Here is a 15,426-nt window from a genome sequence, read left to right on the forward strand (position 1 = left end):
TCTGTGAAATGGCATTTTGGGAGGGGCCTGCATAAACCTGGCCTTCACGTCGGCCCAGACGCCGGCAGCACTGAACGAGCGATTCGTCTACCAGAACCCTCTTCACTGCACCGTCTCTTCTCCAGTCAGAGCTAGAGGCGCCCTCCAGTGGCACAGACTTTGCTCAACCACCTGTACCCCGAGCCCGGCTTACGACTTTCGCACTGCGCATGTGTACTTCTCTCTTCGCAGACGGAGGAGGTTACTGCTGCGCACGCGTCTGGGAGCAAATGGGCGGGGAAGCTTCCGGAAGTGTCCTTCTGTGGAGGGGTGGGGTTGGATGCTCCGCAGTCCTCCCAGGGCCGCTCTGACCTGCGGCTCCGCCGCTTCTCGCCTCCTCTCCATCTTTCCTCCCACAGCGGCCGCTCGGCCCCCGCCCCCTCGTCCTCCCAGCGGGTCTTCCCAGGCCGCTCTGGCCCGAGCGTCCCCTCGTCTCTCTGATCTGGCCCATCCGGCTCCGGAGGGAGGCGCGGGTGGGTGAGCAGGCGAGTGCGTCTATGGGGTCCAGGCCCGAGCCCCTGCAGACGGGCTCCGCCCCCGACACCCGCTCGCGCCCCGCCCCCGGCTGGAGGGGTCTCTCGACCTTCCAGGCCTGGCCCGGCACGACCCGCACCCTCTTTGGAGGCCCCCGCCGGGCTGTAGAGCCCTTCGCCCCCTGGGGACCCACCCGTATATAAGGTCCGTTTCCGCCTGCAGCGGCCCGAGTCCGTAACTGCTGGACACCGTTTATGGGGTCAGCTAGCCTATGGGGGCCCGTAACTATGAGGGACTCCCACGGTCCCTAGGGGTCGGCCCCGTCCATAACGACCCCATCTACAGGTCCCTGCATGGGTCTATAGGGCCTACTCCTCGACTTCCCGAGCCCGTCTGCAGCGGCGGTCCCCGTCGCGGGGTCTGCAGTTCCTCGACCTCCCGGGTCTACAAGGCCATGTCCCGTCTATAGAGGTCACATTTGCGGGGCCTCACGCCGCGTGGAGGTTCCTCTCCCGGTCTTTCAGGCCTGTCCCGTCTGTAAGAGTCTACGGGAGGCGCGATGGCCCTGGGCTCGGCTCTGGCCGTGGCGCTGGCTCTGCCGTTGGCCCTGCTGGGGCCGCTGTTCCCTGGGGCCCGGGCAGGGGACTGCAAGGGGCAGCGGCAAGTGCTGCGGGAGGCTCCAGGCTTCGTGACGGATGGTGCGGGCAACTACAGCGTCAATGGCAATTGCGAGTGGCTCATCGAGGGTGAGTGGGGCCGCGTGGGTCACACACCCACCCATTCGCTAATTCATTCATTTGTGCACTCATTAATCCTACTCACTGCATTCCCACACCCCGGTTCTGGTCTAGGCCCTTTGCTCTGAAAAGCAGCCAACCTGGGCCCTGCCCTGGGAAGGCCTTGAAGTCTGGTGGGGGAGTTGCACCCAGACCCAGATGGACAGTTACAAGCCAAGAGCATCAATGAGAGTTATTCTGAATAACTGTTACCAGCTCAGGCTCTGAGCCCAGCCACCTGCTTCAAATTTGGGTTCCACTTCTCACTAGCTTTGTGAATTTGGGCAGGCACTTTCCCTCCTCCCAAGTGGGGTTCACGCTAGTTCTGCCCTCATAGGGTTGTTGGAATTAAATGAGAACACTATTGAACAGGCCTGGCACATAGTAAGTACACAATAAATGGTATTAGAATTATACTGTCGTTATTTATTTATTTACTTATTTTTAAAGATTTTATTTATGAGAGACACAGAGAGAGCCAGAGACATAGGCAGAGGGAGAAGCAGGTTCCTCACAGCCTGATGCGGGACTCAGTTCCTGGACCCCGGGATCACACTCTGAGCTGAAGGCAGTTGCTCAACCACCGAGCCACCCAGGTGTCCCTATACTGTTGTTATTTTTAAAGTACTTTGATAAAGACGTTGTTTTTTTTTTTTTTTCTCAGTCATTCATGTGCCAGACATGTTTGCTACTGGGACATAACAGAGACCAGGACAACCCTAGCAATCTGTGATGATTTGGGGCTTAGAATCCAGTGGGAAAGACAAATACATGAATAGACAATGACAATCCAGAGGGGTTGGGACTGTGATGGAAGAACCCCAGGAGCCTGTGGGAGCCCAGAGGAAATGCCTGGCCTGGAGGCTGGGAGAAGAGAGAGGGCTTCTTGGGGGAAGAGATGTCTGAGCTGAGATCTAAAGGACCAATAGTAATCAGCCAAGAGGAAGAGGAAGAGCATTCCAGAGGGAACAGCCTGTGCAAAGGCCCCATCCCTATCCTTATGGGTTCCTAGTCCAGTGTGGGGAGCAAACCCACCCCAGGGAGTGAGAAGCTCGGAAGACCTCTGACTTAGCCTGGCTTGTAGCTAAGATCAGAGGCTTGTGTAGGAGGGAACAGAGGGGCACCCCAGGCCAGGAGAATAGCCCATGCAAAGGCCTGGAAGCAGGAGGGATGATGCTTTGGAGAAACTAGAAATCCAGTGTGCTAGGACACAGAATACAAGACAGTGAGCCAGAGGGTGGAGGACCTTGTGATTTTGAGCTATACCCTGAGGGCAGTAGGGTGGTGGTAGTGGAGTCCAAAGGCAGGGGATGGAGAAGTCCAGGAAGGCTTCTGGGCAGTGGATATAGGAGCTAGTGTCCAAGGAGAAATAAGAGTCCTCCAGAGGAGGTTCTGGGCAAAGGCCAGAGGTGTGATGGTGCAGATCATGCATAGCCTCCCTTTACAGGCTGCAGACCTTGGTCTTTATCCAGGGAGTTGTGGGAGGGTTTTGAACAGGGAAGGACGTGATCTGATTTATGCTTTAGGTCTCCGTGGCTGTTGCGTGGGGTATGGATGAAGCATGTTTCTTGGGGACCAGTGTGTCTGTCCCCAGCTTGGGAGCCATCCCTGTCTGGGGGTGTGGGTGATCATAGAATGGGAAGTATATGTATGTGTTTGATGGACACTTCATTCTCTGGCCTTATAGAGCCCCAGCCTGGTTGGGGATGGTAAGGCTGGACGCAGACACTCATCCCACAGTATGTCCAGGGCTGAGACAGAAGGAGGTAGGGGGGTTGGGTAGATGGGCTTAGGGGGTTGAGAGTATTCTCCTGGGGCGGGTCACAGAGGAGGAGCCTCTGAAGTAGAGTTCTGAAGCATTCATAGGAGTTTATTGTATGAAAAAAAGGAACAGCTTCTGTGAAGACAAAAGAGAGGCAGGTGTGTCTCTGGAGCCATGTCTGGGTTTTCCTGGTCTGATTGGACTGTTGGCTGAGAGGTGGGGAGGGTGCCACAAGCAGGGGAAGAAAGTCATGCTGAGCAGCTTGGCGTTTTCTCTTGCGATAGGTGGGGAGCCACAGAAGAATTTTGAGCCATCAGCCTGGTAGGGGGTGAACTGGAGACTTGGTGTGCTGGTCTCGCAGGAGAGGATGGGTGTTGAACTGGGCAGAAATGGAGGAGGTGGAGAGAGCGCTGAGAGATGTTGGGGAAATTTCACCAGTGAGACTTGGGGACCAGCTGCCTGGACCATTGGGGTAGGAGGGAGTCCAGGCGGCTTCCAGATCCTCTTGATCTCCCGTGCTTCCCCACTGCCTATCACCTTTGAGAACCAACATGTTCCCCCATCTTTTAAAAATAAGCAGCTGACCCACTTCCTTTTGTACCACATTCATGCTTTATTGTAGCTAGTCCTCAGAACATCCTCATGAATAAGAGGCATTCTGCTTTTGAAAAGCAGGGAGTTGGGGCACCTGGGTCGCTCAGTGGTTGAGCGTCTGCCTTCAGCTCAGGTCATGGTCCTGGAGTCCTGGGATCAAGTCCCACATTGGGCTCCCTGCAGGGAGCCTGCTTCTCCCTCTGTCTGTATCTCTGCCTCTTTCTCTTATCTATCATGAATAAGCAAGCTCAGGTCGTGATCCTGGTGTCCTGGGATCGAGTTCAGCATTGAGCTCCCTGTAGGGAGCCTGCTTCTCCCTCTGCCTATGTCTCTGCGTCTCCCTCTGTGTCTCTCATGAATAAATAAAGTCTTAAAAAAAAAGAAAAGCAAGAGGTTGGGGTGCCTGGGTGGCATAGTCAGTTAAGTGTTTGGTTTTTTTAGAGATTTTATTTGACAGAAAGAGACAGAGAGAGAGAGAGCACAAGCAGGGGGAGAGGGAGAGGGTGAAGCAGGTTCCCCACTGAGTGAGGAGCCCGATGTCAGTCTTGATCTCAGGACCCTGGCATCATGACCTGAGCTGAAGGCAGATGCTTAAATGAGCTACCCAGGTGCTCTTAAGTGTCCAACTCTTGGTTTTGGCTCAGGTCCTGATCTCAGGGTCATGAGATTGAGCCCTGTGTCAGGCATTGTGCTCAGCGTGGAGTCTACTTGGGTTTCTCTCTCCTCCCTCTGCCCCTCCACCTCCCATCCCTGTGGGCTCTCTCTAAAATAAATACATATCCAAAAATAAAATAGGGGCACCTGGGTGGCTCAGTGGTTGAGCATCTGCCTTAGGCTCAGGTTGTGATCCTGGTGTCCTGGGATTGAGTCCCACATTGGGCTCCCCATGGGGAGCCTGCTTCTCCCTCTGCCTATATCTCTGCCTCTTTCTCTGTGTCCCTCGTGAATAGATAAAATCTTCAAAAAAAGAAAAGAAAAGAAAACCAGGGCGTTTTGGGGTTGGAGCTCTGTCCAGGAAGACATGGGGGTTGGGGCCATGTTGGGTGGAAGCAGGAGATTTTGAACTTAGGAACTTGGGGAAAGCAGATGGTGAGCTGGCCTCTGGCATGTCCATGACAAAGATGTACTTGTGATCCTGGGAACTGAGCTTGTTGTGATTTTAGTTGAGGTTGGCAAGATTCTGGGAGGTCTGGTTGCCTGGTCTGGCTAAATGGTTCTTCATTCTCCAGACCATGGTTTGGGGTCTATGTGATGTTCTCGGGGCGGGGCGGGGGGGCTCTGATCAGAACCTGATGGAGAGCTGCCAACTTCAGTATTCTTTCTTTTGTGCATTTCTTCATTCCTTCATCCAGCATTTCCTGAGCCCTTGCTCAGTGCTGGGCCCTGTGTTGATTAATGTCAGGGAGGGACCCTAAGATGAGTTAGGCTTTGGCCTGGCCCTCTGGGCCTCCCTGGATGTAGAGGAGACAGACCCAGACATAGATGGTTCTGGCTCAGAGGAATGAAGGTTACAGTGGAAAGTGAGAACCCCCAAGATAGGCATCTAACATAGCCAGGTGGCATCAGAGAAGACTTCCTGGAGGAGGTGGGGAAATTTGCTGGTGTGAAGGGAGTATGTGCTCCAGACAGAGGGAGAGGCTTAGTGCAAACGCCCAGCTCCTGATGGAGTTGCAAGCAGTGGGGAGACATGAGAGAAGATGAGACTTTATTTATTATTTATTTTTAAGATTTTACTTATTTATTCATGAGAAACACACACGCACACAGAGAGGCAGAGACATAGGCAGAGGGAGAAGCAGGCTCCATGCAAGGAGCCCGATGTGGGACATGATCCTGGGACTCCAGGATCACGTCCTGGGTTGAAGGCTGGCGCTAAACCACTGAGCCACCCAGGGATCCCCAAGATGAGACTTTATTTTATTTTAAATATTTTATTTATTTATTTATGAGACAAACACACACACAGAGAGAGAGAGAGAGAGAGAGAGAGAGAGAGGGGCAGAGACACAGGCAGAGGGAGAAGCAGGCTCCATGCAGGGAGCCTGATGTGGGACTCGATCCCAGGTCTCCAGGACCACACCCCAGGCTGAAGGCGGCACTAAACCGCTGAGCCACGGGGCTGCCCAAGATGAGACTTTATTTATTTTTATTATTATTATTTTTTGGCTGATAAAAGCTCTTTATTCGTTCTCTCCTTACCCACTGCTGAGGTGGGGGGCTGCGGGAGCCCCCGGGGAGGGGTGCCCATGGGGGAGGAGTGCCCCAGGGCCCCAAGATGAGACTTTATTTTTTTATTTTATTTTATTTTTTTTTAAGATGAGACTTTAAACACGGGGTTAGGGAGCTGGACTTTCCCCTCGGGATGGCGGGGAACCATGGAGGGCTTCTTTTTTTTTTTTTCTTAAGAGAGAGAGAATGCTAGCAAGCATAGGGGGAAGGGGCAGAGGGAGAGCTTTATTTATTTTTTTGGTGCTGAAAGTAGGAATGAACCAGGGATAGAGGGAATCTTTTTTTTTTTTTTTTTTTTTTTGATAGAGGGAATCTTTAAGCAGGTTCCACACTCAACTGAGATCATGACCTGAGCCGAAATCAAGAGTCAGACACTTGGGGCACCTGGGTGGCTCAGCTGTTTGAGCATCTGCTTTCAGCTCAGGTCATGATCTTGGGGTCCTGGGATCCAGCCCCACTTGGGGCTTCCTACTCTGCGGGGGGCCTGTTTCTCCCTCTGCCTGCTGCTCCCCCTACTAGTGCATGCCCCCTCTCTCTGTCAAATAAAGAAATAAAATCTTAAAAAAAAAAAAAGAGAAACTGAACCAACTGAGCCACCCAGGTGCCCCAACCATGGAGGGCTTTTGAACAGGGTGGGGCCATGGCCAAATGCCAAGTTGGAACAATTTCAGGGACCCTGGTCAGGGCAAGACAGGAGGCCAGGGAGAGGCTGAATCAGTGGTCCTGGTGGGAGAGGACGAGGCCTGGGCAGGCATGTTAGAGTCACCATCTTTTTTTTTTTTTAAAGATTTTATTTATTTATTCATGAGAGACACACACAGAGAGAGAGGCAGAGACACAGGCAGAAGAAGAAGCAGGCTCCACGCAGGGAGCCCGATGTAGGACTCCAGGACCACATCCTGGGCCGAAGGCAGGTGCCAAACCGCTGAGCCACCCAGGGATCCCCTAGAGTCACCATCTTGAATCTTCCCACCAGCCTTGGTGGGTGGGGAGAATATCTTCATTTTACATCAAGGAAACTGAGGCTCAGAGAGCCTGTGGAACCAGCCCAAGATCACACAGCTAGTGAGTAGTGCATGAGCATCTCTGGTATACAGATGGGTGTGCTGGAGGCATGGGGGAAGGGGCTGGCTCAGGGTCCCCCAGCAGGTCAGGAGCAGAGCTGAAACTCAGGTCTAGTCTTCTGAGCCCCTAGTGTGGGATGTGGGATGAGAGTTAGGAAGGGCCAGGGGATCCTGGCGGATTAGCGCCTGCCTTTGGCTCAGGGTGCGATCCTGGAGACCCGGGATCGAGTCCCACGTCGGGCTCCCTGTGCATGGAGCCTGCTTCTCCCTCTGCCTGTGTCTCTGCTTCTCTCTCTCTCTCTCTCTCTGTGACTATCGTACATAAATTTAAAAAAAAATTAAAAAAAAAAAAAAAAAGGAAGGGCCAGGCCTTTCCGGTGGTCCTAGCTCGATGTCAGCTGGGACTTAAGTTGTTGGAACACTCACCTGGGTCACATGCCCAAGAAAGCTCCCTCACAGGGCTGGCAGTTGCAGCTGGTGGCCTCTCAGCAGGGACTGTCAGCTGGGGCGCTTACACATGGCCCCTCCATGTGGCTTTGGCTTTTCATAGCTTGACAGCTGTGCTCTGAGAAGGAGCATTCTGTGATGTTCAGGTAGAAGGCGCAAGGCTTCTCTGATCTAGCTGTGCGAGTGCCAGAGTGTCCATCCTGCTCTTTTGTCTTGATAAGCTCATCTTTCTGAGGGTCTTGGATACAAACGGCAAAGAATCAGCCCTCCCCTCTCGATGGGAGGAGCTGCCAAGAACTTTGAATCGACCTCAGTGCAGTTATAACCCTACTTTACAGGTGAACAGACCGATCTAGAGAGGTTAGGTGACTTGCCCAAGCCCACAGCTAGTAGCTGGTAAGTGGCAGAGCCGAGATGTGAGCGCAGGCGGTTTGACTCAAGCCGGTGCCTTTAGCTACTAGGACAAACTGAGATGAGACCTGGATGAGGGCCCAGAGGACCTCTGGCACTCCGAGGTTTGGCCCATCCAGGGGGAAGAAACTGGCCTCTTCCCGTGGAACTCTGATCAGCCTGGAACAGGGGACCCTCCCACCTGGGAGTAGGCTTCTCTGCTCAGGTCTGAACCCTGCCCCCCAGGTATAGTGTCTGAAGCTCAGAGATAAACAAGAAGAGCTCCATGTGACCACTGGAGTGGGATTCTCTCTGGGGCACTTCAGTTTTCCCATCTGAGTGGTGGGAGGTGGGGCGCCTGGTCTCAGGAGTCCTTTCCAGGACTGACACTGGGATTCCTTCTCTGGCTCCTGTCCTTGCTGTCACAGCTCTGATCTCCCGGGGCCATGAGACCAGGAGCCCCTTGAAGGCGGGGCTCAGGTCTGACTCATCTTTGGGCCTCCAACATCACCAGGCATGGCTTGGTACTTTTGGGTAGGGGCACATGGAGGCACGGGGAGGGGATGCACATCTGAGCCTGGCCCCTGTGCTCTCACCACCCAGCCCCAAGCCCCCAGCACCGGATCCTGCTGGACTTCCTTTTCCTGGACACGGAATGCACTTACGACTACCTGTTCGTGTATGATGGTGACTCTCCCCGAGGGCCCCTGCTTGCCAGTCTGAGTGGGAGCACTCGGCCTCCACCCATCGAGGCCTCCTCAGGCAAGGTTGGTGGGGCCAGACTGTGGTGGGGGGACTGTGGGGGCGCTGGACTGTGGGGTTCTGGCTGGAGGTCTAGGTGGAGTTTGGAGGAGAGAGGGGGTTTAATACACAGAAGGAAGCAAAAGAGGGGCAAAGAGGCAGCAGGAGAGACTTGACGTCAGACCAAAGGATACAAGGGCAGAGAAGGGTGGAGAGACAAAGGAAGGAGGTGGGGCTCCCCAGGGTGGGGTGGGCACAGGAGCAGACCACCATCCCAGTCCAGGCCCCAGAGCCGAGTCCATCCTGTGCCCGCAGATGCTGCTGCATCTCTTCAGCGATGCCAACTACAACCTGCTGGGCTTCAACGCCTCCTTTCGCTTCACCCTATGCCCCGGGGGCTGCAGCGGCCACGGGCAGTGCCAGGCCCCCGGCATGTGCACCTGTGAGCCTGGCTGGGGTGGCCCTGACTGCAGCCTGCAGGAGTGCCCAGCCTACTGCGGCAGCCATGGCACCTGTGCCTCGGTGAGCCTGTCCCCAGCTGTGTCTCCCTGGGCCCCTGAGTGGTGGCCATCTCACTCACTCCATCTCCGGCCTCAACCCCTGCCTGAAACTCCCCTGCCACCGTGCCCTCTCCTGTGACAGCCACCCCATCGCTTCTTGGGATCCTGCCATCACCCACAGATCCCGCCTCCACCTGTCACTCCAGCCATATCCCACCTTCACCTGGAGCCCCTTCTCTGCCTGAGCCCACTTCTGTCCTGCCTGTAACCTACCTCTCACCTGTGAACACCTGCCTTCCTCTTGTTGGGCCCAATTCCATCCTCCCACCCAGCCACTTTGTCAGCCCTGACGTCTGACCACTGACCTCGGACCTCAGCCGTGCACATCCAGCTTTGGGGCTGCGGCACGTCTTGAGCTGTCCTGCCTTCACCTCCCCATATTGAGGTCTTCCAGCCCAGGCTACCTTGCCCTCACCACTGTCCTCCTCCAACCTTTCCTGCTGTCTCTCCTTGTTGTCCTCTCCGGGGCCTTCTGTCTTTCCCATTCCCTTTTTTTGTGTGTGAGTCTGTCTGCTTTTTTCTACCTTTCTGCCCCCATCTGGTTGTTTCTGTGTCCCTTTCTTCCTCCGTCTGTTGGCCTGTCTCCTTCCTGGCTCTTATTTCATCTCTCCTTTTCCATCCCATCTTTTTCCTTCTCCCTTTCTGTCCCATGTGTCTCACTCTGGCTTTGTCTCTCCTCCCCCTGGCTCTCTCTTTTTCTCTCTCTATCCTTGCCTTTGTGCACCTGTGTCCCTTCAGCCCCTGGGACCATGCCGTTGTGAGCCTGGCTTCCTGGGACGTGCCTGTGACCTGCACCTGTGGGAGAACCAGGGCGCTGGCTGGTGGCACAATGTGAGTGCCGGGGACCCTGCCTTCTCGGCCCGAATCGGGGCGGCTGGTGCCTTCCTGTCCCCGCCGGGGCTGCTGGCCGTGTTTGGAGGTGAGCAGATGGGATGCATGTCTGGGGGCTGGCGGCCTGGCAGCCTGTGGCCAGGGCTTGAGCCTGTCTGCCTCTCCACAGGCCAGGACCTCAACAGCGCCCTGGGGGATCTGGTCCTGTACAACTTCTCTGCCAACACCTGGGAGCGCTGGGACCTGAGTCCTGCCCCGGTATGGATCCCCTTTTGCCCCCTACCCCACCCCCACCCTGCTTGGAGGCGCCTGTGCACTCTGGGAGACCCAGCCGGGGTCCCCTGGAGTGGCCCCTCACCCCATACACTCCCACCCTTGCAGCTTGATATGGGCCTACCTCCTCCCGAGGCTGCTTTTCTATCTCTTATTTTCTTTTTTGTTCCTGTATTTCCCTTTTTGCATCTTATCCTTCTGTACATCTCCATCTCTTTCTCTTGGTTTTTCTGTCTCCATTTTTGTCTCATGTGTTGATCTTCTGCTCTCTTGTGTCCGTGTCTCCCCTCTGGGCTGTCTGTCTGTCTCTCTACATTTCTCTGCCATCTCTCCTATTCCTGTCCCCCTGCCTCCTCTGCCTCTTTTTTTTTTTTTTTTAAGATTTTATTTATTTCTTCATGAGAGAGGCAGAGACATAGGCAGAGGGAGAAGCAGGCTCCCTTTGGGGAGGACTCTGGAATCATGCTGTGAGCCAAAGGCAGATGCTCAACCACTGAGCCACCCAGGCGCCCCCCCTACTTTTTTTTTTTTTTTTCAATTTGTTTTTATTCACTCGTGTCTACCTTCCTAGGTCTGTCTTCTTTTCTCTCTTTGTGTATCCCAGGCTATTTTTCTCTATGTCTCTGTCTTTTCCTCCATGTCTCTGTCTCTGCATCTCTCTGGCTGGCTTTCCCTGTCACTCTTCCTTTGTGTCACCATCTTGTCTCCTGGTCTCTTCCCCACAGGCTGCCCGTCACTCCCATGTAGCTGTGGCCTGGGCCGGCTCCCTGGTGCTCATGGGTGGTGAGCTGGCCAATGGTTCCCTCACTAGTGACGTGTGGGCTTTCAGTCCGCTGGGCGGGGGCCACTGGGAGCTCCTCGCACCACCTGTCTCCAGTTCCTCGGGCCCGCCAGGCCTGGCAGGTCACGCAGCCGCCCTAGTGGACGACATCTGGCTCTATGTGTCTGGTGGCCGCACCCAGCACGACCTCTTCTCCTCTGGCCTCTTCCGTTTCCGTCTCGACAGCACCAGTGGGGGCTACTGGGAGCAGGTGGTTCCAGCAGGCGGGCGGCCCCCTGCTGCCACCGGCCACTCCATGGTGTTTCATGCCCCCTCTCGCACCCTGCTTGTTCACGGTGGACACCGGCCCTCCACCGCCCGGTGAGTGACCTGCCCGGCAGTGCCAAACCTGGCTCAGGACCCTGGGTCTTCAGTCTTTAGTGATCTTTGCCTACTGATGGACTAGGGCAGTCATCCGGTCCCTCCTTCCTTAGGTCATTCACTTGTTCATTCATTCTCTTATTTTCTCCACTGCTCACCAACTCTCTAACCCTCCGTCTACTCTCTTGGCCACTTAACTTCCCATGCACTCCCACCTGTCCATCCACTCAGCCATGCCCTGCTTGGTGGCCAACCCTGGCTACATTATGTACGGAATCCAGTGATGAGCCAGACCTGGGTCTTGCCCACCAGGAGCTTCTTGTTCTGTGGGGACATAAACCCCATCATGCCAGTCTCCCCCTGCTCTTGAGAGCCCAGAGGAGGGAGAGGAGCCCTTCCTGCCCTGAGCCCCTCCTCTGTCCCTCCCAATAGGTTCTCTGTGCGGGTGAACTCCACCGAGCTCTTCCATGTGGATCGGCGCGTGTGGACTACCCTGAAGGGCCGGGATGGGCTTCAGGGCCCACGGGAGAGAGCCTTCCACACAGCCAGTGTCCTGGGGAACTACATGGTGGTCTATGGTGAGGAGGCTCCCTGGTCCCACCTGCCTGCCTACCTGCCTGCCAGCCAGGGCCCCAAGCCCACACTGAGCTGGGGCTCCCTACATGGGTGTCCCCACCGCCACCAGGCTTGCCAGCTGTGCCCCTTTCGTCCTTTCCCAGGAGGCAACGTACACACCCATTACCAGGAGGAAAAGTGCTATGAGGACGGCCTCTTCTTCTACCACCTTGGCTGCCATCAGTGGGTATCAGGGGCCGAGCTCGCACCCCCAGGAACCCCAGAGGGTGAGTGGCCTGTCTGTTTTCCTGAGGGGTCCTGAGATTCTGAGAGTCACACATCACCTGACAGCGAATCTGGGCTTTGGGAAGGAGCCACCTGGGTCCTTGTAGGGTGAGCCAGGTGTCCCGTTGGAGGAGGCCTCCAGAGGCAAGCCTCGGGAGGAGGCAGGGCAGGGGCACTGTTGCCATGGAGACGGGAGGAGTTAGAGCCATCTAGGCTCTAGTCCAGATTTTGGCAGTTTCCAGCCACCCAGGGAACTGTCTCCATGTAGCCTTTTCAAAGTCCTATGATGGGCAAGTGGCAGAACCAGGATGGCTGGCCCTGAGCAACTGTCTACACAAAAATATCATTTCGTCTCTTTGTGCCTCAGTCTCCCCGTCTGTAAAGTGGGGATGACAGTAACACACCACTGGGCTGTCACAAGAGGTGCGAAGAATGAAGACCGCCTAGCAAAGGGCTCAGTATGTTGACTTTCTGAAACTGTCAGGATCCTGACCCAGGGCCTGAGGGCTTGCCTGGAAGGGGGTGTGGAGAAACCCTTCAGACTGACTCAATCAGACTGCTTGGAGAATCACACGGAAGCCATGGGCCCTCTCCAGAAAGGCACCTGTACACACAAACTGGGCATATCATTTCATGGGGTTGTGGACTTCCAAGAGGCCCATCTCTTCTCCCCATGCCACTTAACAGAAGAGTGAGGAAGAGAAAACAAGCATGAGGAAGGGACATTGACATTTAAGGGGTAGGCTGGCCAAAGGGTTCCCCATGGAAGCCTATTTGACCGTCAGGAATAAAGCCTTGGCCTGGCCTTCGAGGCCTATAATCCAGGGCCCTTCTGCTTGTCCTTTAAAGATTTTATTTATTTATTTATGAGAGACACAAAGAGAGAGGCAGAGACACAGGCAGAGGGAGAAGCAGGTTCCCTGCGGGGAGCCCGATGCAGGACTCGATCCCAGAACCCTGGGATCACGCCTTGAGCCAAAGGCAGGTGCCCAACCACTGAGCCACCCAGGTGCTCCCCGGGTTTTCCTTTAGGCCAGAGTGTGAGGTTTCTGGAGGCCTCTTCCTCCATGGTTTGTGAGTCCCTGGGCTAAGTCCCATGTGCTTGCAGAGCATACAAATCGGTAAGTGGGTAAGGGATCACCAGTCACTGACCACTTACCCATCAGTCAGAACTCTTGGTTCTGAGTAACAGAATCCAACCCAGTCAGCTTGAGCAGAACCAAGTTCTCAGCTCACTTGAGTGACAGCTGGCTTCAGGTTGGCCTGGGTCTGGGTGCTCACCTGATAGAATCAGCTAGTTCTCTTTAAAGTGGGAGAGGGTGGGGATCCCTGGGTGGCGCAGCGGTTTGGCGCCTGCCTTTGGCCCAGGGCGCGATCCTGGAGACCCGGGATCGAATCCCACGTCAGGCTCCCAGCGCATGGAGCCTGCTTCTCCCTCTGCCTGTGTCTCTGCCTCTCTCTTTCTCTCTGTATGACTATCATAAATAAATAAAATTAAAAAAAAAAAAAAATTAAAGTGGGAGAGGGTGATTTTCCAGAGTAAAATCAGAGGCTATCACCAGGAGGGAGGCTGGTGCCAGACAGACAAAACCACGTGAGAGTCAGGGTAGCCTGCCTCGTGGTTCCCTGAGGGCAGAAGATGGTCCTGTTTGTTGAGGAGGAAACCAAAATTCAGAGAAACTGAGTCCCTTGCCCAAGGCCACACAGCTAGCTAGTCAGACCCATGATTTGAACCCAAGGAAGTATGGATGCCTGGGTGGCTCAGTGGTTGAGCGTCTGCCTTTGGCTCAGGTTGTGATCCCAGGGTCCTGGGATCAAGTCCTGCATTAGGCTCCTCACAGGGAGCCTGCTTCTCCCTTTGCCTGTGTCTCTGCCTCTCTGTGTGTCTGTGTCTCTGCCTGTGTCTCTGCCTCTCTGTGTGTCTGTGTCTCTGTGTGTCTCTCATCTTTAAAAAAAATCTTTTTTAAACGACTTTATTTATTTATGAGAGACAGAGAGGCAGAGAGAGACACAGGCAGAGGGAGAAGTAGGCTCCACTCAGGGAGCCTGACGTGGGACTCGATCCCGGTCTCTAGGATCAGGTCCTGGGCTGAAGGCAGCGCTAAACCGCTGAGCCATCCGGGCTGCCCAGAAAATTTTTTTAAAAATTTTATTTATTTGTTCATGAGAGACATAGAGAGGCAGAGACATAGGCAGAGGGAGGAGCGGGCTCCATGCAGGGAGCCCAATGTGGGACTCGATCCTGGGTCTCCAGGATCACGCCCTGGGCCTAAGACGCTCAACCGCTGAGCCATCCAGGTGTTGCAGAAAAATTTTTTTTTAATTAAAAAGGTGAAATAAATAAAATGAATCCAAGTAAGTGGTAGACCGGGGAATTGAAGCCAAGTTTTTCTGACCCCAAAGATCATGCTCTGTCCTAAAGGTGGTTTGGGCTGTGGCTGTGGGAACTCTGGCAGGGCCAGGGCCAGTCGAGCTAAGATGGTTTCCTTGGACACATTGAGGTAAAGCAGGAGGTGAGAGGCTGGGCTGAGGCATAGGAGAGTCCGTAGTCCTCCAGGCAAGGGAGCCGAAAGTGTTGGAGGGGAGATTGGTTGTAATCTCATGTTGTTGGTTGGGGGTGGGGGTCTGTATTCTCCTAGGCCGAGCAGCACCTCCCAGTGGTCGATACTCACATGTGGCGGCTGTGCTAGGTGGCAGCGTCCTGCTGGTGGCTGGGGGGTACAGTGGCCGGCCCCGTGGGGACTTGATGGCCTACAAGGTGCCTCCCTTTGTGTTCCAGGCGCCTGCCCCGGACGTGAGCACGGGGGTGATAGGGAGAGGGTGGCTGGGGAGGAGATAGCCTGGTCCCCAGGGAGGAGGGAGAAAGGTGGGGTGGGTCCCTGGGAGGAGGACTTGGGGGTCCCAAGTCCCTAGGAGAGGAAGGTTGGTTCCCGGGCCCAAGCGGGGGGAGGAGTGGAGGTCCCTGGGGCTGAGGGCAGAGTGGATAGAAAGGGGTCCAAGGTGCGGAGCAGGTGAGGTTCCTGGGGTAATCAGAGTGCAGGGGCATGAGGGAACAGGCTCCAGGTCTGAGGAGACCCCTCTCCCCCCCATCTCTCTGCAGTACCACTTAGACTACTGCTCCATGTACACGGACCACAGTGTCTGCTCCCGAGATCCCGAATGCAGTTGGTGTCAGGGAGCCTGCCAAGCTGCACCACCTCCTGGGACTCCCTCTGGGGCGGTGAGTGACTGTCACAGTGCTCAGTCTCCTAGCATAGAGACCCGA

At 55.2% G+C, this 15,426-nt stretch overlaps 1 protein-coding gene across 2 annotated transcripts in view; it reads left to right on the forward strand.

Annotated features, from left to right (window-relative positions):
• The first annotated feature begins 470 nt into the window (after nt 1-470).
• The window catches only part of MEGF8 (multiple EGF like domains 8), a 42,194-nt gene continuing 27,238 nt past the window's right edge, over nt 471-15,426 (forward strand). For both annotated transcript variants that reach the window (XM_026014014.2, XM_026014015.2), the window contains exons 1-10: nt 471-1,259; nt 8,379-8,542; nt 8,832-9,038; nt 9,815-9,995; nt 10,077-10,165; nt 10,906-11,321; nt 11,754-11,899; nt 12,041-12,163; nt 14,801-14,955; nt 15,262-15,381. In XM_026014014.2, coding sequence (XP_025869799.2) covers nt 1,073-1,259; nt 8,379-8,542; nt 8,832-9,038; nt 9,815-9,995; nt 10,077-10,165; nt 10,906-11,321; nt 11,754-11,899; nt 12,041-12,163; nt 14,801-14,955; nt 15,262-15,381 — 1,788 coding nt within the window. In that variant the 5' untranslated portion in view covers nt 471-1,072. The remainder of the gene's footprint in view (nt 1,260-8,378; nt 8,543-8,831; nt 9,039-9,814; nt 9,996-10,076; nt 10,166-10,905; nt 11,322-11,753; nt 11,900-12,040; nt 12,164-14,800; nt 14,956-15,261; nt 15,382-15,426) is intronic.

The sequence above is a fragment of the Vulpes vulpes genome, chromosome 1 (genome assembly GCF_048418805.1).
Source record: "Vulpes vulpes isolate BD-2025 chromosome 1, VulVul3, whole genome shotgun sequence".
NCBI lineage: Eukaryota > Metazoa > Chordata > Mammalia > Carnivora > Canidae > Vulpes > Vulpes vulpes.